This window comes from Hylobates moloch, unplaced genomic scaffold, assembly GCF_009828535.3.
Source record: "Hylobates moloch isolate HMO894 unplaced genomic scaffold, HMol_V3 SCAFFOLD_5, whole genome shotgun sequence".
NCBI lineage: Eukaryota > Metazoa > Chordata > Mammalia > Primates > Hylobatidae > Hylobates > Hylobates moloch.
The window spans coordinates 89879238-89901035 of NW_026652280.1; the positions used below are offsets into that span (position 1 = coordinate 89879238).

The window sequence follows — 21798 nt, forward strand, 5'->3', positions numbered from 1 at the left end:
AAATCGGATGGGGCCCACCCACATCATGGAGGGTATACCTTTACTTAAAGTCAAGTGACTGTTGATGATAATCACATCTACAGAACACCTTCATGGCGACCCCTACATTAGCATCTGAGTAGATAACCAGGTGCTAGAGTCTAGCCAAGCTGACATATCAAACTACCCATCACATGCAGCCCATTTCTGCCTCTCTCCCTTGCTGTATCCCCTCCTTGGCTTGGGTCCTCTACTATTTAGACTTCTATCCATTCTGTTTCTCTTTGTCTTCAGAATCAGGAAGTTTGCTATCTTGGACTGAGCAATCCAAAAAGCAAACGGTCCTTGATGATGTTCATTTCACACCTGGTTGCAAAAGAAGTGCCTGTCACAAAGAAGCCTCTTCCTCACCACAGATCCCAGAGCCCTAGGCTGGAAGTCAGAAGGCCTGGGGACCGCTGACTTATCACTAATTTTGGAATTCTTACCATCTGTCTCTCTAGATTTCCATTTCTCCCACAAACTGGGGATAAAAAAGCCAACCTCACTGGGTTGCTGAACATTCAACAAGAACATACAGAAAAGCATTTGTGAACTTTAAAACTCTGTGCAAATGGAAAATTCATCACTATCACCATCACTATCATTTTCAGTATTTTTTTATTTTATTTTTTTTGAGATGGAGTTTTGTGCTTGTCACCCTGGCTGTAGTGCAATGGTGTGATCTTGGCTCACCACAACCGCCACCTCCCAGGTTCAAGCTATTCTCTTGCTCCAGCCTCCCAAGTAGCTGGGATTACAGGCATGCACCACCACGCCTGGCTAATTTTGTATTTTTAGTAGAGATGGGGTTTCTCCATATTGGTCAGGCTGGTCTCGAACTCCTGACCTCAGGTGGTCTGCCTGCCTCAGCCTCCCAAAGTGCTGGGATTACAGGCGTGAGCCACTGCACCCGGCCCATTTTCAGTATCTTAATCACCATAATCATGGCCATCATCAAAACCATCACTATTATCACCATCACAACCATCAACATTACCATCATGACCACCACCATCACCATCAACATTACCATCATGAACACCATGACCACTATCAACATTACCATTATCATAATTACCATCACAACCATCAATGTTACCATCAGAATGACCACCATGATCACCATCAACGTGACCATCATCATGACCACCACCACCATTGACATCACCATCATTATCATCATTATCAATATCACCATCAACACCATCATTATCACATCATCACCATCATTCTTCAACATACACCCAAAATGTTTAAGTGCTTCATCTCTACCTTAGATAAATCCACTTCTGTCTATCTTCTGATTCTCAAACCAGAGTAAACATTAGAATCCCTGAGGGGCCTAGGAGAACACAGAGCACTGGTCCCTGCCCCCAAGAGCTTCTGATCCAGTGGGACTGGGGTGAATCCTGAGAATCTGCCTTTCTGTCAAGTTCCTAGTCTTCTGATGCTGTCTGTCCAGTATTTTAAATCATTAAGCAAGGGTCAGCCAGATGAACTCCACCAACTATCCCAAGACTTCTGAGAAAAACCTGCCTTTGCAGCACAGTTGTACATCATCAGCACTTTCCAGATGAACATATTTGATCCCTGTTAAATGGTGCAGCCAGCCATCATTTCTCCCACAAACTCAATATTAAATGATTCATTTTTCATAATTGGGAGGGGAAGAACAACTGTGAATGAAAAATAAAAGCTGGGGATATTTTATGGGCAAAGATCCACAGAGTGAATCCAGTCTCTTTGTATTAATAAAACACAAGGCAGGAAGATAAGGAGGAGGAAGCTGGCTCCTGACAGGCACTGTCAGGGCCCATTCTGGGCATGTAGATTGGCAGAGACCTCATTCCACCAGTTACCTGAGCAATGTCTATGGCATACAGAGTCTGATCAGTTCAGGGACAGTGAGCATCACTTTCTTTTGGAATCATTTGTGGCACTGGTTGATTGTCCTTAGGAAAATAGAGACAGATAGCACAGGGTTGGTGCTGGTGCAGTTTTGCTGCTGTGAGGGCATACTAAGCATCCTGCCAGGTCTCATGTAATAAGGTCATCTCCATCCCAGGTGGTCGCTGCGCCAGTGACAACAGGGCTGTAATGGGGACTGACAGGGAGGGGGCAGGCCACCCAAACTGACCTTTTATCCCGGGAGCCATGGAAGACTCGCTTCCCTGGAGTGCCGTGTGGCGGTTGTAAGACACCACCCAGGAGAGTCAGAAATGGCTTTCGTATTACCCAAGTGTTTGCCTTGAGTCAACGGGCATCAGCAGCTGTTTTCTGAACAATTTAACTTTTTAAAATAAAGGACCAAAGAAATATATTATTTAATGTCAAAAAAATAATGTTTAATACAAGCCCATGAATGCACAGCTAACCCCAAAGGGGCAGACGCAGTCACACCACAAAATCAAAGAAACCCACAGCCTCCTCATATTCACCACTGGAAAGAGGACATTTTCTTGGAGTGTAACTGTAATCTCTATAGACCCATCAGCAAACCAGGGACCCATTTCAACAATCAACTTTATATTAGACATTTGCAAACTGCCAGATTCAAGACTAAAATCCAGGCTCACCATAACTGAAGAGTTACGTAAACTCTCTAATGGCTGATATGGTTTGAATGTGTCCCTACCCAAATCTCATCTTGAATTGTAGTTCTCATAATCCCCATGTGTCATAGAAGGGACCCAGTGGGAGGTAATTGAATCATGGGGGTAGTTACCCCCATGCTGCTATTCTCATGATAGCGAGTGAGTTCTCATGAGATCTGGTTTTATAAAGGGCTTCTTCCCCTTTTGCTCGGCACTTCTCCTTAATGCCGCCATGTGGAGAAGGATGTGTCTGCTTCCCCTTCCGCCATGATTATAAGTTTCCTGAGGCCTCCTGAGCTAATTGAACTGTGAGTCAATTAAAACTGTTTCCTTTATAAACTACCCAGTGTCAGGTATGCCTTTATTAACAGCATGAGAATGGACTAATAGTGGTTATGAAACATCTGGGCCCAGTTGTTGGGCTGAACTCATTCATTTTCAACACAACAAGCCTGTATATATTAGGAATGTCTAAGAAGAGTATTAGCAAAATCATTCGTGGAAGCCAATTCTAAACTAAAGTCCTCTCTCTGTGCAATAAGATATACAAATCATTTCCAAATGAGGAGAATCATGGAAACGTCAATTTTCAGTTCAAGTGGATCTGACTGTGTATAACATCAAAAAGCACTTCTATAACTCGTTTAGCTAAAAAAAAAAAAAAAATACAAGCATTTAGCTTAAAGGATTTTATTTTCACCCTAAATGGTTCTCTGGACAACTGCATCAAATGTAGATGAGCTCCATTTCTGTGCAACAGAATATTACCCAGCCATGAAAAGGAGTGAAGCACAGGCACAGGCTACAATGCAGGCGAGCCTCAGCAATATGATGCTGAGTGACAGAAGCCAGACACAAAATCTCATCTATTGTATGATCTCATTCATTTCACACGTTCAGAATAGGCAAATTCATAGAGATGGAAAGTCATGAGTGGTTTTCTAGGGGCTGGGGGAGGGGGAGTGGGGAGTGGCTGGTTAGTGGGTACAGAGTTTCCTTTTGGGAAAGGAAAGTTCCCAAAGCTAAGATAATTTCTTAGCTAGACAATGGGGATGGTTTTGCACAGCATCATGAATCTTCTTAATGCCACCAAAATGTACACTTTAAAATGATTCAAATGTTAAATGTGATGCTGTTAAGTATTTTGCCACAATTTTTTAAAAAAGTTTAGGACCTGGGCTTGTGCATTACACCACAGAACACCCTGGCCCGTGATTGGCTGGGATTGTTCTCCCTCCACTCTGGGACAGCGGACCCCATGGGGGTGCCGATGGAAGGCAAGCCCCCTCCCATGTCATCCTCAGAAAGCTTGTCCCACTGGAGGGAGGGGTGGCAGAGCCAGCATCTCCCAACAGCTGCACAGTTGGAAGCACTTACGTCCTTGCTGCCTTTCCGGCGCTGACCGCTGCATGCATTTCCACATTATTTGTGCCATTTGCTCTAATAGGAAGGAGCCAGTGTGAGCAAGCACACTGAGACGGGGCAGCAGCTTTCCACTAAGAGAGGGAGGCACCTGGAGCAGCCTCCGAATAAGACAACATCCGCAACAAAACGAGCCGACCTCACGTCACACATACAAACACGACTGTGGAGATGCACAGCCATCACCCACTGTGATCCACATACACCCTCCCTGACGCTGAGATCTCTTTTACCTGAAATGGAGTCTGGCTGTTATAGTTTTTTAACTCCTTATTTCCGCCTCGAAACAGAAGCACTCTTGCACAGCTGTCCTGCAAATAGAAAAGGAGAAACCTGTTTGTAAAGTGGTAGCACAGACATTCTCCAAAGAAATCTGTCCAGAGTCTTAAGCTCACAGGAAACCAGGGAAACAGAAGTGCACAGTTAAAAGGGAAAGCACGTTGCTTTCATCTGGCTCCTGTACGCTGTCAGGTGAGGCTCACCTGCTGCCAACTATGGCCAAACAATTTCACTTGTTAAGACTATATTCTATAGAAAGTCTTGCACATGTATATGAAATATATAATAAGTGAAATATCTTCAGTAAAATACAGAAAGGAAGAAAGAAGAAAAAAAAGAAGAAAAGCAAGGAAAATCTGGAAAACATGTTCTAAAATAGGGGAGAATGGGGATATATTCTAAAACATTCTTCACCTAGGCAGTCTCAGGACAAAACAAGGCAGATGACCATAAACTGAGAAGAAACATATCCAGGAACTTCTAAATAGAAAAGGCAAGTCTCAAAACAGTAATATTGGCCAGGCGCGGTGGTTCATGCCTGTAATCCCAACACTTTGGGAGGCTGTGATGGGCGGGTCACCTGAGGTCAGGAGTTTGAGACCAGCCTGGACAACATGGTGAAACCCCATCTCTACAAAAATACAAAAATTAGCTGGGCATGGAGGCACGTGCCTGTAATTCCAGTTGCTTGGGAGGCTGAGGTAGGAGAATCACTTGAACCCAGGAGGCAGAGGTTGCAGTGAGCCAAGATCACACCCACTGCCCTCCAGCCTGGGCAACAAGAGTAAGACTCCATCTTAAAACAAAACAACAACAAAAAAACAACAAAAAAAATATTGCTTAATTTCATTTACATTTTAAAGGCTTAAAGAAAAACTAATAAAGGCTTAAAGTCTATATTATAGAAAAGCAGGGACTATGTGTGGAAGGATATGCACCAGTTAACAGTATTTACTTTCATGGAAAGGAAAAAGGATTAGGGAGAGAACAGAAGGAATCTTTTTTCATTTCATTTTTATTTTTTGAGACAGTCTCGCTCTGTTGCCGAGGCTAGAGTGCAGTGGTGCAATCTTGGCTCACTGCAACCTTCGTCTCTTGGGCTCAAGTGATTCTCCCCACCTCAGTCTCCTGAGTAGCTGGGATGACAAGCATGTGCCACCACGACCAGCTAAATTTTTCTGTAGAGACAGGGTCTCACTATTGCCCAGGCTAGTCTCAAATTCCTGGGCTCAAGTGATGGAAGTGCCTCTGCCTCCCAAAATGCTGGGATTATAGGCGTGAACCACAGTGCCTGGCCAGAGGATCTTTTTTTTTTATATGTGAACTTACATTTTTTAAATGTTGTTAAAAACCAGCTAAAGTTATTTTTATTATTTTTTTTTTTTTGAGACAGGGTCTCACTCTGTCACCCAGGCTAGAGTGCAGCGGCACGATCACAGCTCACAGCAGCCTCAACCTCCCACCTCAGCCTCCTGAGTACCTGGGACTACAGGGACGCGCCACCATGCCCAGCTAATTTTTGTATTTTTTTGTAGAGACGAGGGCCCACATGTTGTCTAGGCTGGTCTCAAACTCCTGGGCTCAAGCGATCCGCCTGCCTCAGCCTCCCGAAGTGCTGGGATTACAGGTGTGAGCCACTGCACCCAGCCTCTTATGCATTTTCATAACAAAAATGAATCTGCATCCATCCATTGATTGGGCATCTACCATTTGCCCATGGGGCTGATGGAGAACTTCTCGCCAATCCCTCTGAAGCTCCCAGTGAGGACTGCAGCAGCAAATAACTACCAATAAAAAGGCAGTGGTAGAATGTTGATGTAGCCAATAAAAGGCAGCAGTAGAATGTTGACATAGCCAACAAAAGGCAGTGGCAGAATGTCGATGTAACCACTGGGGACTGCAACGGCAAATAACTATCAATAAAAAGGCAGCAGTAGAATATCGATGTAGCCGTACCGACTATTAGAATAATTTTGCCTAGTAAATGCAGGTGGCTGTTTAGAATAAGCAAACTCTGTTTTTGGAAGTGCATTTAAACGATCAGGGGCTGGACTGGTTCTTGTGCCTCGGCAGCAGGGGCCTGATACTGGGCTGGGGGCACCTTCTCCTACAGGACTCTGGGCCTCAGCGCAGGTCACAGCCAAAGCCTGTACTGGGCAGACCCTGGGAATTCCATCCTTACCTACAGTCTAGTGTACAGACAACAGGTATGACCACCTGGACTCAACACTGCACAAACATACACCAAATAAAGGGGTAAGTGGATTAAATGACCAGGGCTTCCCACCCATGACAGGTCAGAGACCCCAGCCCGGGCCCTGGGGGAACCCTGTCCTCAGGAACAGCAAGATGCCAAGCTGAGTGGACACTGCACAGGCGGCGGGACCTGGCAGATCAGCAGATTTGAAAGAGAGCTGATTTGTCGGGCGCGGTGGCTCACGTCTGTAATTCCAGCACTTTGGGAGGCTGAGATGGGCAGATCACCTGAGGTCAGGAGTTCAAGACCAGCCTGGCCAACAACATGGTGAAATCTCGTCTCTACTAAAAATGCAAAAACTAGCCGGGCATGATGGCAGGTGCCTGTAATCCCAGTTACTTGGGAGCCTGAGGCAGAAGAATCACTTGAACCTGGGAGGCGGAGGTTGCAGAGAGCCGAGACTGCGCCATTGCACTCCAGCCTGGGCAACAAGAGCGAAACTCTGTCTCAAAAAAATAAATAAATAAAATAAAAATAAAAATAGAAAGAGCTGAAAATCTAGAAGGAAATAGGGAGCAGCTGCCAACAGGTCCTGGGTTTCAGTCTGGGTGAAAAAAAAAAATGTTCTAAGGTTGACGGTGGTGATGGTTGACGGTGGTGATGGCCGACGGTGGTGAAGGCCGCACAACTCTGTGAACAGACCAGCGATCATGGAGCCGTATACTTTAGATGGGTGAACTGTATAGTGTGTGAATTACATCTCAATAGAGGGTCACATACATATTTAAGAGGACAGACAGCAGGAAGGTGGGCCACCCTGGCAGAGAGTCTTCATCCCTGGCTGGGCAGGTCGGGCAGGCCAGGAGCATACTGAGCTCTCAGGACTTGGCTGGTTTCGGGGTGGGGTGCCCACCAGGCCTCTGCCCCATGAGGGTGATTATTAATGAGGGAACCACACTCTCTCCGGCAGCTAAGAGTGTGGGCTGCGCTCACTTGGGAGACACAGGTGGGCGGATCTGAGTTGGGTAGTAAAGGCTGCCCCGCCTCTGTGTTCTCCAGCATCCTGGGGCCTCGATGACTGTGGCCGGCTTTGGTCACTGGCTGTGTAAAAAGCCACCTGCGTGTTTGGGGGCACACTCTGCCTCAAGCCCCACTGAGGCCGCCTCTGTACATAGTGGGGGGCTCTGGCCACAGATGCCACTGAGTCAGGCATGCGGAAATGAACATGGTACGCTCCACAGACCGTGCTGAGTGTTCTGTCCCACTGCCCTACAGGAAGGTCAGACTGGTCAGAGGGGGATCCTCAGAGCCCCTGCAACCCGATTCCAATTAGAAGCAAAACCGCCATGGTTTCCCCACCCCCTGGCACAGTGGTTCTCAACCAGGGGTGATTTTGCCTTCACGGGAACATCCGGCAATGTCTGGAGACATTTTTGGCTGTCACAACTGCGAGTGCTACTGGCACTTACTGGGTTAAGGCCAGGAATGTTGTGAGGCATCCTGCAATTAATAAGACAGCCCCCCCACGGCAAAAAACCACCCAGCCCCAAACCTCAATAAAGCTGAGGTCAACAACCCCTGTCTTCACGGCTCCAAATGTTACTGATGATGGATATGAGTCGTGAAGAGATGCATCCCTAGAACGGTCTCAGAACAACACGGACTCCTATATGAATCACATGCCACTCCCCAAGCCCATTGGCCCCTGGCCCCAGCTGGTTAGGCCTCAAGGGGACGCCAAGCCCTATGCTATTCAGGGTCTTGCCTCTGGAACGTGTCCTCAGACTCAGGGACAGCCCAGCAGGTTTCACAGAAGATGCTCACCCATTCCTGGGAAGCAGGAAGGCAGAGGCGGCCTCTGTCACCTCTCACTACGAGGACCACGCATGTCAGCAGGGGAGGGACAGGTGCCCATGGAGCTGTCAGCCTGAGGCCCACAGGACAGCAGTGAAAGGACAGCCAGCAAAGCCACGTGTGAGGCTCGAACAACACTGCAGATGGAGGCTGAGCTGAGAAAAAGCAACACAAGGAAATGAGCCGCTAGAAGCCCATGGTGTTTCGAAACAACGTGTGAGTGCAAGAGCATGCAGCAGCCGATATAGGGTGATGCTCCGCACAGGGTTTTGGGGTGGGAAACCCCTGCAAAAAGCACAAATGTGGATTCCAGTTTTTACGCTGAGATTTCCATACTCTTCTAATTATTGCCATAAACGTGTTGCTTTGAGTACAGGATAAAAATATGTAAGGGAATTTTCAAAGACATAACTATGTTCAGCAAATGAATCTTTCATGTTTGAGGTACAATTAAATCCAGAGTTTCAAAAACAGAAAGCCCTGGTGTCAGTTCTGCTGTGCCTGGAGTCCACACCGTGGGAGGTGCAGGTCAACACTCCGGGCCTGCTTATTTCATTTTAGGGTTGCAAACTATGGCCCTTGGGCCGAATCCTGCACATCTAATTTTGTAAATAAAGTTTTACTGGGATGCGACCACATCCAGTCACCTGCATATTTTCTGTGGCTGCAAAGCCGGAAGTATTTACTCTCTGGGTCTTTACAGAAAAAAGGATACCCAGCCCAATTTTAATAAAGTATTCCTGCACCTCCGTAACGCGGTCACACGTTCACAGAAATGACCATGCCGGCAGGATGCCCTAACAGTGGACATATTAACAACGGTCTTCAGGCCCCACTTAGGCTGATGACAGGGAGTGCAGGGTGATAACCAGCTTCAGCACTGAGAGTAGGGTTCTGTATCTTGTCTTCTGAGCCTCAGTTTCCTCCTTTTTAAAGTGGGAATACCAGGCTTGGTGGCAGCAGAATGAGCCTAGTGCACTGTCAATGACACAGGTGGGGGTCTCCTTCCACCCCCAGCAATGCCCTTTCCCTGGAAAGTGACCCCTGACCCCCAGGAGAGGGGCCCACTCATATGAGTACAGCCCCTCCAAGTCCCAGGCACATGGGCCCATCGGGGTATCACCGGGAAACTGGAAATGGTGAGTTTCTGCAGGTGACTGGCATTTCAAGAGATGCACAGAACGCAGCCTTCTCCACCGGGATGAGACAGAGTGTGCAGAGCACTGGCCAAGCCCCTGGCTTTTCCAGTCCCGACCTAGCCCTTCCCCGCTCTGCCCCAGCTGCAGGACTTGCCCTGTGTCCTGATTGTGAATCCAAAATTTCCCGTCAAATCACCCCCAGTGGGGTCCTGTTATTTCCAACCCCAAAGAGTCTTTCTTTTTTTTTTTTTTTCTAGAGACAGGGTCTTGCTCTGGTGCAATCTCAGCTCACTGCAACCTCTACCTCCCAGGCCCAAGCAATCCTCCACCTCAGCCTCTCAAGTAGCTAGGATTACAAGCACACGCCACCATGCCTGGCTAATTTTTGTATTTTACGTAGAGACAGGGTTTCACCACGTTGCCCAGGCTGGTCTCGATCTCCTGGGCTCAAGCGATCTATCCACTGTGGCCTCTCAAATTACTGAGATGACAGGGGTGAACCACTGCACCCAGCCCAAGGTCTTTATTAAAATTACAGTATTATCAGACTATGGTGAGCAAAGAGTTTTTGTTTTTCGCTTTGGTAAGAAAGAAAATGAAGAGGAGGCGGAGAGACCACAGGGCCAGGATAATGGGATGATGGCTCTCAGCCAGTTCCCATCTGGGGCCTGGTGGGGGCAGCAAAGGAAGAACAGGGCAGCAAGGGAGGAGGGGCCTCATGGGGGTGGGCATCAGTGGGGACATGAAGGCTGGCCCCCGGGGGTCTTGCTCACCTGTTTGCTCTGGGCTCTAACTGCACCCTGGCCCAGTGGCCTAAAAGAACCACCCAGCACTGACAAAACCAAGATGGCTGAGAGCGGCCTGGCAAACTGGAATTCAGAATACGAGAGCCCTGCTCAGGGAGGAGCCTGGGACACTCTTCCCCAACTCCTCTTCTCAGTAAGAACTTTTTCTGAAAATTTCCTATTATAAGCTGGACATGGTGGCTCACACTTGTAATCTCAACACTTTGGGAGGCTGAGGCGGGAGGATCGCTTGAGTCCAGGAGTTTCAGACAAGCCTGGGCAACATAGCAAGATCCCATCTCTACATAAAATGAAAAAAATTAGCCAGGAGTGGTGGCGCGTGCCTGTAGTCCCAGCTACTTGGGAGGCTGAGGCAGGAGGATCCCTTGAGCCCAAGAGGTCGTGGCTGCAGTAAGCTGTGATGGTGCTACTGCACTCCAGCCTGGGTGACAAGAAAGAAAGAAAGAAAGAAAGAAAGGGAGAAAGAGAGAGAGAGAGAGGGAGAGAGGGAGGAAGGAAGGAAACGTACATCCACAGTGGAGGCTGCAGGGAGCCGAGATTGCGTCATTGCAAGCCAGCCTGGCAACAAGAGCGAAATGCTGAAAAAAATAAGAAAAAGAAAGAGAAAGAAAGAAAGAAAGAAAGAAAGAAAGAAAGAAAGAAAGAAAGAAAGAAAAGAGAAGAGAAAAAAGAAAAGAAAATTCCCTATTATAAAGGACACGTATTGCTGATAGAAAGCTAAGAATAAATCCTCAGCAGGCACTGCCATTCCAGGGGGATACAGGTAGGATCCAAGAAAAATCCTCCACTACCACCTCCGGTCACTCAATGACTTTGACGGAGTCCATATCATACCTCCGACCCATTACTGCGTGTTTCCCAGACATCAAAAAGAGCTCAGGTTCCATTAGTTATTTTGAAATTCAAGGGTACATGGTTCACTTGGCTTCATAACAATGATACCTCCATGTATGTGTGCATATCACACACGTGTCTGTGTACACATCTGTGAACATGTGTTTTGCAGTTCAAAATGCACATCTACCCACTTCTTCTGATTTAACTCTCAAGGTATGTGAGAACTCTCTGCCAGGGAGAACAGGAGGCCCATTTTACAGAGAAGGTTAATGTGAAAAACTGCAATGACTTGCGGCTTCGGAAAGGAGGAGAAAGGAAAAACTGTGATCCAGGAGGTGCTGGTGGGAGCTTTTGGCTCCCTTGTGAGGCTGCTGGCTGCCCTGGATTCCTTTCAGAGGTGTATCTTATCTGACAGGTCTTTATCCTTTTAAATAATTCAGTGAAGTATAAATATAGAAGCAATTGGAATGCTTTTTGAAGACCCGAGCATCAAGAATAATATCATTTTCACTGCCACTTTTTCTCTTGGCATGAATTTTCCAAAACACTTCCCTTAATAAATGTACCTCCCCCCGAAGGAGCATTCCTGGGGCTCTCACTGTACCCGCTGAGAACACAGTGTGCCTGCAGTTCCCATCAGCTGCTGGACCCCCAGACCCCATCATTTCCATTTACAGATGAAGACCTGCAGTTCCCATCAGCTGCTGGACCCCCAGACCCCATCATTTCCATTTACAGATGAAGAGACAGACGGAGAAAGCTGCACATTGATGCATGCAGTGAGTCCTCATGGAGCTGCCAGGTACCGTCCTAGTCCCTGGGGACACAGATGCAAACCAGAAAGTCAAGGTCTCTGCCAGGCTTAGGCTGGAAAGGGGGCATAGAAAACAACCACACAGCCTCAGGATGGGTGGGTCTGATGCAGACAGTGGAGAGGGTGCGGCTGGCTGGGCAAGCTGAGCCCTGGGATGGGAGGAGAGAGAGCCTGGGGACAGCCAGGCGGAGACAGAGGCCATCCCAGCAGAGCACCAAGACCCGAAATAGAAACCGGCGAGGGGCCAGGCGGCAGCAAGCTGGGATGAGGTGGGCTGGACAGGAGAGAAGGGCACAGGACACAAGCCCTGGGTTATGCAAAGGGGGTTCTCAGCAGCAGAGGGAAGAAGAACTTGGGTGACAGAAAGTGGACTTGAGGGAAGACAGACTGGATGGAAAGACAGAGGCTGGATGGTGAATACATAGTCCTGGGGAGAGACGGCAGGGCCCCAGGCAAGGGTGAGAGGGGTGGTGGGGACAAGAGGGGTAGAGGAGACAAGAGGGCTAGACGGGCCCGGAGAGGGTGGAGAGGGAATGGACAAGCCCTGAGATGAGAGGGACGGTGAGAAACAGGAGGCGGCCAGGTTTTAGGCCTGAGCTCCAGGGGAAGGGCGTTATTTACAGAGGGGGGAGCAGTTGCCGCTCTGGAGTCTCCTAAGAGGTCGGCACGTGGGGACATCGGCAAGGAGCAGGCATCACTGCCAGAGCTCAGGGCAGAAGTGAGCTGGGAGACCCTGAATGGGGACTCTTGGGGTTTTCTAGAAGGTGTACAAGGGCACAGACAGGCCCGCCTGAGGTCACCTCGGGAGTCACTGCAGGAGGGAATCTGGGTAACAGGAGCATGCAATGCAGACGCGGAGAGATGCCACAGAGATGTTGAGCTGGATGGGGACAGAGACGGGACCGTGGAAGTGCCATGTGGGTGCGACCAGCTTCGAGCAAGCAGGGATGGAAGTCTGACCACACTATGTCAGTGAGACAACAGCCATGAGAAGGTGGAGGCCGTGTGTGCAGAACTCTCCCAGGGAGATGAGCAGTGAGCGGGGAAGTTGGGGTGTGTGTGTGTGTGTGTGCAGAACTCTCCCAGGGACATGAGCAGTGAGCGGGGAAGTTGGGGGGAGGTGCAGAACTCTCCCGGGGAGATGAGCAGTGAGTGGGGAAGTTGGGGGGGGGGGGAGGGGGGCGGTGCAGAAGTCTCCCAGGGAGATGAGCAATGAGCAGGGAAGGTGGGCGGGGGGTCCGTGAAGCCAAGGGAGCTTCTGGAGACAGAAGTGGGTGGAGTGTCTTCATAAGCAAATGGTCATGAAGTAAGAGAAGGCAGAGGTCAAAAGCAGAAACACTGGTGGCAGACATGCCCACGGGCACTGACGATGTTGCAACCAGGATGTTAACTCGGAAGCTCCAGGCCCTGTCAAGCCATTTCCTTTCAACAGCACTGAGGCTGTCCTCACTTAAATGTCACAGACACAAATTACTGCACACTCCAAACTGTAAATCAGGAGTTTGTTTTCAGGTTAAATTATCTTTTGAAATAAGGCTGTTCGGGCAGCGTAAATGTAAAAACAACTAAGGTGTCTGCATGAGTAAAACGGGGAAGTGGCTGGGACGCTGTTATCATCGGGGCAGGGCTGGAACCTGGTCCCTCAGACCAGCCCTCCCCTTGAAGAGCTGGGCCTCTAAGTAAGGGCCAGGGTAAGTATGAATATATCCCTCACTGCCGTGGGCATAGGTGCTTCTGCCTGACCTGTGCCCAGTAGAGGCCCCTTTCCCAGTCAGTGGGTTATGGGAATGCATCCACAAGGTGTGGGTTGGAAGCCTGGCTTCCTCATTTACTAATGAGTGGCCTTTGACCACTCCTGGATCTTCTGGCCTGTATAAAGGGAAAGCCAACCAAGCCAGCCACCCACCAGAGCTGGGGGAGGTGAAGGAAAGGGCATGTGGATGCCGTCTCCATTCAGTGAGACCCACACCCACAATGCCCAATGCTCAGGGAGCCATTACCCCATGATGGCCCCATGGGAGCTGCCACAGAGCGGACAGGTGCTCTGCGGGACACCAGCAAGGGCACAGATGCAAACAGGAAACACCGTGTCCTCCTACCCTGGCTTGCACTGGTATCAAAGAGAGGCAGGCTGTTTTTTATTTTATTATTTTTACCTTCCAGACAAATTGGCCTAGCCTAGTAACCTCTGATATTTAAAACTTGCTTCGCTCCTTCGTCATCCAGGGCAGAAAAATGAACGCCAGGCTGCTCCCCTCCCTCTGGAGCTCTTGGAGAGCCAGGATGAGGTGAGGGGTTGACAGATTAGACACAATTTGATACTTACAATCAAAGCCCTAATTAGGTGATTTCATAAAAGAAGAGAGACTATTCTGATCATAGTGTATTTTATTACAAGTGTGGAGGTGGTAAGGCCTGCCTAAAACTGATAAAGCACATGTAACAATCCATACACCTTGGCGCTTTTAGATCCAACAAGGAGAGGCTTGTTATGGGAATATATCGTCAATAGCAGCATCACCATCATCACCATCATCATCATCATCACCGTTATCATCGTCATCACCAACCTGCATCAGTCACCAGCAATAAGACCATCGTCACTATCACCATCACCACCATCACCATCATCATCACCACCACCGCCACTACCACTATCACCATCACCTCTACCACCACCATCTCTCACCATCAATGACCACTGTCATGATCACCACCATCAATACCACCACCACTACCACTATCACCATCAATATCCTCAGCATCACCACCATCACCATCACCACCATCACCTGCATCCCTCACCATCAGTATGACCATCATTATTATCACTGTCACCACCATCCTCACCATCACCACCACCACCACCATCCATATCATCACCAGCATCATCGCCACCATCACCATCACAACCATCATCACCATCACCACCATCATCACAATCATCATCACCATCACCTGCCATCACTCACCATGAACATGGTCACTGTCACTATCATTACCATCACCACTGCCATCATCATTAGTACCATGACTTAATCTACAAGTAGAAAGAGGAAGGGGGTGATGTACACAAGTAGTCTCAATGGCACACTGAGTGACAGACACTCCTGCTGTTTAGTGCCCAGAAACTGTGAATCCTAAATGCCCAGCGATGCTTGGCACAGTCCTAGACAACAGAAGACTGCATCCTGACCCCCAGTGTCTGTAGCAGAAAAGCTCAAGGGCTATAAGACTCATCCAAAGAGACTGGAAGAATCTGAATATCTAGGGAAGGCAAATAAAATGCCTTTGTTTGACAAGTTCTCCAGCAGCACAAGGCAACACTGCAACCATGACTGTGTATTTGGCAACCACAGGCCATGTTCAGGGAGAAGGCCTGTCGAGCCACCACTGGATGCCATAGTGACTTTGGTCATGCTCTGTGAGGGCAGAATAGAAAGAGACCTTAATAAGCACGGAGTCTGGTATGCTGGTCCTGTCTCACAGTGGAGCTAGCTGCTGCTCTGCAGATTCCTCAGCATCATTGGGATTCTGGGTTATGGGCTGGAAGCCTGGCACCTGTACTATTCACAGGTTCTTTGAGTAATTCCAATGTGGAGGTTACAGCTCAGCTAGAAACTTCATTTATTCTGCTGCACATGCCATCACCATGACCATGCTCACCACTATCATCAGCACCATCACTATCAACCTCCACTATCATCACCATCCCTGTCGCCATGACCACCATCATCACCATCACTATGATTACCATCACCATCACCACCACCACCACCAACCACCACTATCATCACCATCATCACCATCATTATTATCAACCACCACCATCATCACCATCACCATAGCCACCATCACTATCACCATGACCACCTTCACCACCATCATCAGCACCATCACTATCAACCACCACCATCATCACCATCACTGTCACCATGACCACCACCATCACCATTACCATGGTTACCGTCACCATCACCACCACCACCATCAGCACCATCATCATCTTCACCTTCACCATCATCACTATCAACCATCACCATCATCACTACCTTCATCATTGCCACCACCACCATCACTGCCTTCATCAACACCTTCATCATTATCACCATCAGCCTCACCATCACCACCTTCATCATCACCACCATCAGCAGCACCACCACCGCCAGCCTCATGACGACCATCAGCAACAGCATCATCACCACCTTCACCATCACCACCACCACCACTATCATTACAGCCACTATTTACTGAGCATCTACTATGTTCCAGGAATACCATATTACCATATATTTGTTTTCTATTTTTAGCCTCTTAGCAACCCTATGAATTCGGTATAATTATCCCCACATTACAGATAAGGAAATTCAGGGTCCTAGAGAGACAATAGGTTGTCCAGGACAGCATAGCAAGGCAAGGCAATGGGCTAGTCCAGATGAAACCCAGACCACCATGCCTCTTTGAATTACTGTTCCACTTCCTCAGGGCTGTCTCCTGACTCCTTTCCTTGAATCCTGTCTTGATTCAAAGGCACCTCTGTCCCATCCCTAAACGGTCTGTTGTTCAACACTACTCCCTGCATGCCCTGTGTGTGTGTGCCCTGTATGGCACCCTTTCAGCTTAAAGTTGCCAGAGTGGTTTCTGCTGCCTGCATGAATACCTGCTCTAATGCAACCACATGCCTCATACATGTGTAGACAAGGGGGAGTGAGCATAGCAAGGTGTTCAAACGGTAACTCAGGAAGGAAAGCAGCTTTGGGTCAAGTACAACACGCAGTGCCTGCAGGACAAAGGTAGGGGTTCTGCATTCCTCCCGGTCACTTACTGGCACCTGGAAGATGCAGACATGAAGCTGTGCCTCTCTTGGTATCACACGAGATGTGGTTTGGACCAGCTTCTCTAACTACATCAGTAAGATACTCCAAAGAGTTTGGGGAGGGCATGAGGGAGGAGATTAAAGACACCCTAGAACCCTAAGGAGGAGTATGAGGGATACACGAAGCTGGATCCTAGACCACTCGCAGACATTCCAACTGACTCTGTAGCCTGAGGTCAAGGGGCCAACCAGTCCAGAGCCTATGACCCTGCCCATTGGTTCTTGGAGGCTAGGCAAGGCTGGAAATCAAAACCAGGGGAGCCAGCTAACACATTTCTACCCAGACAGAAGAGGGGGCACACAGGCAGAAGTTGGAACGGCTGTCCCCTCTGGAAGGGGAGAGCTCTCCATACTACCTCCAGAGGCTTCCTGGCTGTAGGAGAAGCCATTCAATCTTGGGGAGGGCGATCCATCAATAAGACAGGTGAGGGAGAGGAGGAGATGCAGCCTTCCATTCCAAGGCTTAGAGAAGGATGGCCTGCAGGCCAAATTGGCCCACTCTCTGTTTTGTAAATAAAGGTTTTTTTTGTTTTTGTTTTTTGTTTTTGAGATGGAGTCTCGCTCTGTCACTCAGGCTGGAGTGCAGTGTTGTGATCTCCGCTCGCTGCAAGCTCCGCCTCCCAGGCTCACGCCATTCTCCTGCCTCAGCCTCCGGAGTAGCTGGAACTACAGGCGCCCGCCACCACGCCTGGAGAATTTTTTGTATTTTTAGTAGAGACGGGGTTTCACCGTGTTAGCCAGGATGGTCTCGATCCTGACCTCGTGATCCACCTGCCTCAACCTTCTAAAGTGCTGGGATTACAGGCGTGAGCCACCGCACCTGGCCGTAAATAAAGTTTTATTAGAACACAGCTACACTCTGATTTACATACTGTCTATGGCTGCTTTTGCACTACAGTGGCAGTTGAATCGTTATGACAGAGTCCATGCGACATGCAAAGCCTAAAATATTACCCAACTGGCTCTTTATAGCAAAAGCAGATGGCTCCTGTGCTAACCTGAGGCCCAAGGTGGGGAGAGGATGTCCTGAGAGCCCCAGCCAGCTTGGGACTCTCCTGGAGCCGGCAGCTGAGGCATAGGACAGATATGGGGCATGTGGAGTGTGGAGTGATACCAAGTCAAGCCCAATACAGATCATCAAAATGCGTTAACCTTTTCTAATCAGAAAGAAACATCAACACTTTCAAATACCATCTTGTCCACAATTATTTCAAGTGACAAAAAACAGGCTTTTCTTGAGTTTTCAAGATAAAATGTGCTTGCAATCTACTAGGGAAAATTAAGGAATGTTTTTCCCATCCAAAGCAGTAATTAGGAAGCAGATGTTGGTGCAGATGTGTTTACCAGCCACAGCCAAGCCTCATGATGTGTTTTTCTAATGCAGCTGAGTAATGTATCTCCACACTCACACAGACATTTCAGCATCCACACCCTGTGGCATACCTAGGGACACAGCTGCATACAAACCACATCAATGTGCTTTCCTTGAGGGGGAAGCCAGCAGCTCTGCAAAATGCTGCTCACAGCTCAGCTGAAATGCTACCCAACGGCAGCCAGCCTGGCTGTTCTTTTGTGCCAGGTAGGAAAGATGGCGGCTTATGCCTCTGATGATATCCACATGTGCTTCCTCTCAGGTGGACCCAAGGGGAAGGGAGCATCAGCAGAGAAAACAGGGAAGGCATAATAACTACCTGGTCCTGGACATTTTGCCCTGGCTATGTCTCGCAAAGGGCTGCAGAGAAAAGTGTACAACTATGTGAGGGAGTCATTAGCAGAAGGCTTGACTGAGGGGCAGGAAGTCTGAATTGGATCTTGAAGGATGCATAGGAGTTTTCCAGGGCAAAGAATCCAGGAAGATTGAACAGCTAGAAGCAAAGTGGGACTCCAGCAGAGTGGCTGGAGGGGCCTGGGCTGTGAGGAGTCACGGAAGGGCTGGGGAATGGCTTGAGTAAAGGATGAGGCTTGAGATTCCACTTCGGAGGCCACCATGAGCCAATAGGATGGGAGCACTGCTTTGGGATGGGAAGAGAATGCTGACAGCCTGCAAAGGATGGAACCGGGCACAAAGAGCCCTGGGCATCCAGCAGAGTCCCTCCTCTGAGATCTCCCTCTGTTCCTCCAGGATGAAGAGCCACATCCCCTCCCACCCCACGCTGCTCTGCCACTTACTGTAGCATCCACATTTCGACACCCTCCAGATTTGAAGTTCCTTGAGATCAGAGAAAGAGAAAAAAGAAGGCACGGACAGAGAAGTCTTTCAACAGTGATGTCTAGGAATTCACCTGACTTTGAGCACCAAGGAAACAGAGAGACAGCCCCCTGTCCTCCTAAAGCAGTGCCTGCACCCCACCTATGCCCCGTGAGCCCAGGGCGCCTTCTCACCAGCTCCACTCCACAGGCCGCCCCCACCACTTCACCCCCCACAGCTTCCCCCTCCTGCAAGACCAGCAGCCTCCTGCGGGACCAACAGCCCCCTGCGCCCCCGCTTCACCTCCCCGTGAGGCCACGGTGCACACACTGGGCGGGGTGTCACTTGGCCTTGTCATTTAGGATGCAGCCTCCCAGAGGGCAGGGCTCACATCCCAGAAGCCTCCAGTGTTTCCCAGACACATTCACTTCCTGCTATCCTCGGCTCTCACACTTGTTCTTACAGGGAAGTGTGAAGACGATTTGCTTTTTCACATTAAGATTCCACTTGTGGGCATTTTTCCCCAAAAGAAATGAAAACAGGGTCTTGAACAAATGGTTGCATCTATGCTCATAGCTGCATTACCCACGACACCCAAAAGGTGGAAGCCACCGAGGGTCCCCTGACAGATGTCCATGCACATTATCCACACAATGGAGTATTATTTACCTTAAAAATATTATTCAGCTTAAAAAGGAAGGATCAAAAATTCTGACACAGGCTACAGCGTGGACAAACCTCGAAAACATTGCACTCCATGAAATAAGCCAGACACCAAAGGACAAACACTTTATGCTTCTACTCATATCAAGTCCCTATAACAGGAACTTGATATGAGTAGAAGATTTTCCCATAACAGGAAAATCTATAGGCACAGAAAGCAGAACAGGGGTTGCCAGAGGCTGAGGAGAGGGGAGAGTTAAGTTTGATGGGGACAGAGTTCCGATTTTGCAAGATTAAGAGAGTTCTGGAGACGAATGGCGGGCAGTTGTACAGCCATGTAAATGTACTTAATGCCACTGAACTGCATACTTAAAAATGGTTAAAATGGCATAAATTTTGTTATGTGTATTTTACCACTTAATGAAAAAGCACATTGGGGCATATCTGTCCCATGCAGTGGTGGAAGGCTTGTTTTTTGTTTTTTTGGTTTTTTTTGAGATGGAGTCTTGCACCCAGGCTGGAGTGCAATGGCACTATCTCGGCTCACTGCAACCTCCGCCTCCCGGGTTCAAGCGATTCTCCTGCCTCAGCCTCCCAAGTAGCTGGGATTACAGGCACATGCCACCACACCCAGCTAATTTTTGTACTTTTAGTAGAGATGATATTTCACCATGTTGGCCAGGCTAGTCTTGAACTCCTGAACTCAAGCAATCCACCCACCTCGGCCTCCCAAAGTGCTGGGCTTACAGGAGTAAGCCACTGTGCCTGGCCAGGCTTGCATTTTTAATTTTTATTTTGGAGACAGGGTTTTGCTCTGTCACCCAGGCTGGAGTGCAGTGACATGATCTCTGCTTGCTGTAGCCTTAAACCCCCAGGCTCAAGTGATCCTCCCACCTCAGCCTCCTGAGTAGCTGGGACCACAGGCATATGCCACCATACCCGGCTAATTTTTTAAAATTTTTGTAGAGATGGGGTCTCACCATGTTGTTCAGGCTAGTCTCAAACTAGATCAAGTAATCCACCGCCCCCCTCGGCCTCCCAAAGCACTGGGATTACAGGTATGAGTTGCTGCACCTGGCCGGAAGGCCTGCTTTTGTCATGTGATGGTGCCACGCATACCTGGTGGGGGTACCAGAACTATCCTGGGGCTTTGTCCGCCACGTCCGTCCCCATCTCATGACTGTGATCTGCCCCCTCCATGTTCCACATAGAGATCTACTGACAGGGTAGATGGCCAACTCCAGAACTGAATAGAGTTTGCATCCCTGCTATGGAGGGTGGATAAGAGAGCCCGGCTCCTCGCACGTCTTCTGGAGCATGGACGGCGTGGAGGCACAGCACTGACCAGACCTGAGTCTTGAGCCCAGTTCTGGCACCAGCTGTGCGAGTGGGACGCTCACCTTGCTTTCCTGGGGCTCTGCTTCCTCCCTTCTACAATAGGGTAATGGTTCCCACCGAGGCAGCAGGTGAGGATGACCTGAGATGCCCCCTGCAAGGCCTTCCCGGTGCCCCCCAGGGTCAGGGCTGGCTGGGGTGCATGCCGCTGCAGCATGTGAGAAACAAACTTACCCATTTAAACCCAAAGAATGGACTTAGAGACCCAGAGAACAGCGAAAGTGAGACTCTTAATGATGGTTTTGCAAATCAGGTGTCTGATGGGCAGGCACACCCAGCACGGTTTCAACAAGCAATTTAACCTCCAGTGCACAGGTCCCTCCCCCAGTTCCTCAAAGGCTGAGTACTATGGGTTACAATTTTTCTGGACGTTGTCTATTGGTTGTTGGGTTGGGGCTTTAGGTGTTTTTTTAAGGATTGTTTTGCTGCGTTTTGCTGCAGCCCACAATGCAACAATTTTAGTTAGCTTAGGGGCTTTTTAAGTATTTGACTTATGACTCAAGTAGCTAGGCAGGCTGGTAAGAACAGACAATGCGAGCTATTTTGCAGGCTAGCAAACTTTCATCTTAGACTAAACTTTTTTGGTTTGGGTGAGGGCCACTAAGGGGCAGGGGCTGACAAGCAGGCATTGGCTATTTAAGCAGGGGCTTAGTATATTTTGTTTCTTTTGTAGTTTGCTGACCTAAGCCAAATTTTTTTTTTTTTTTTTTTTG

The 21798-nt window shown here is 48.8% G+C and overlaps 1 protein-coding gene across 1 annotated transcript in view; it reads right to left on the reverse strand.

Moving 5' to 3' along the window:
• SHANK2 (SH3 and multiple ankyrin repeat domains 2) overlaps positions 1-21798 on the reverse strand; it is a 677887-nt gene that overhangs the window by 482006 nt on the left and 174083 nt on the right. Inside the window, exon 10 of the mRNA XM_032153760.2 lies at positions 4271-4348. Within this exon, the coding sequence (XP_032009651.1) occupies positions 4271-4348 (78 nt within the window). The remainder of the gene's footprint in view (positions 1-4270; positions 4349-21798) is intronic.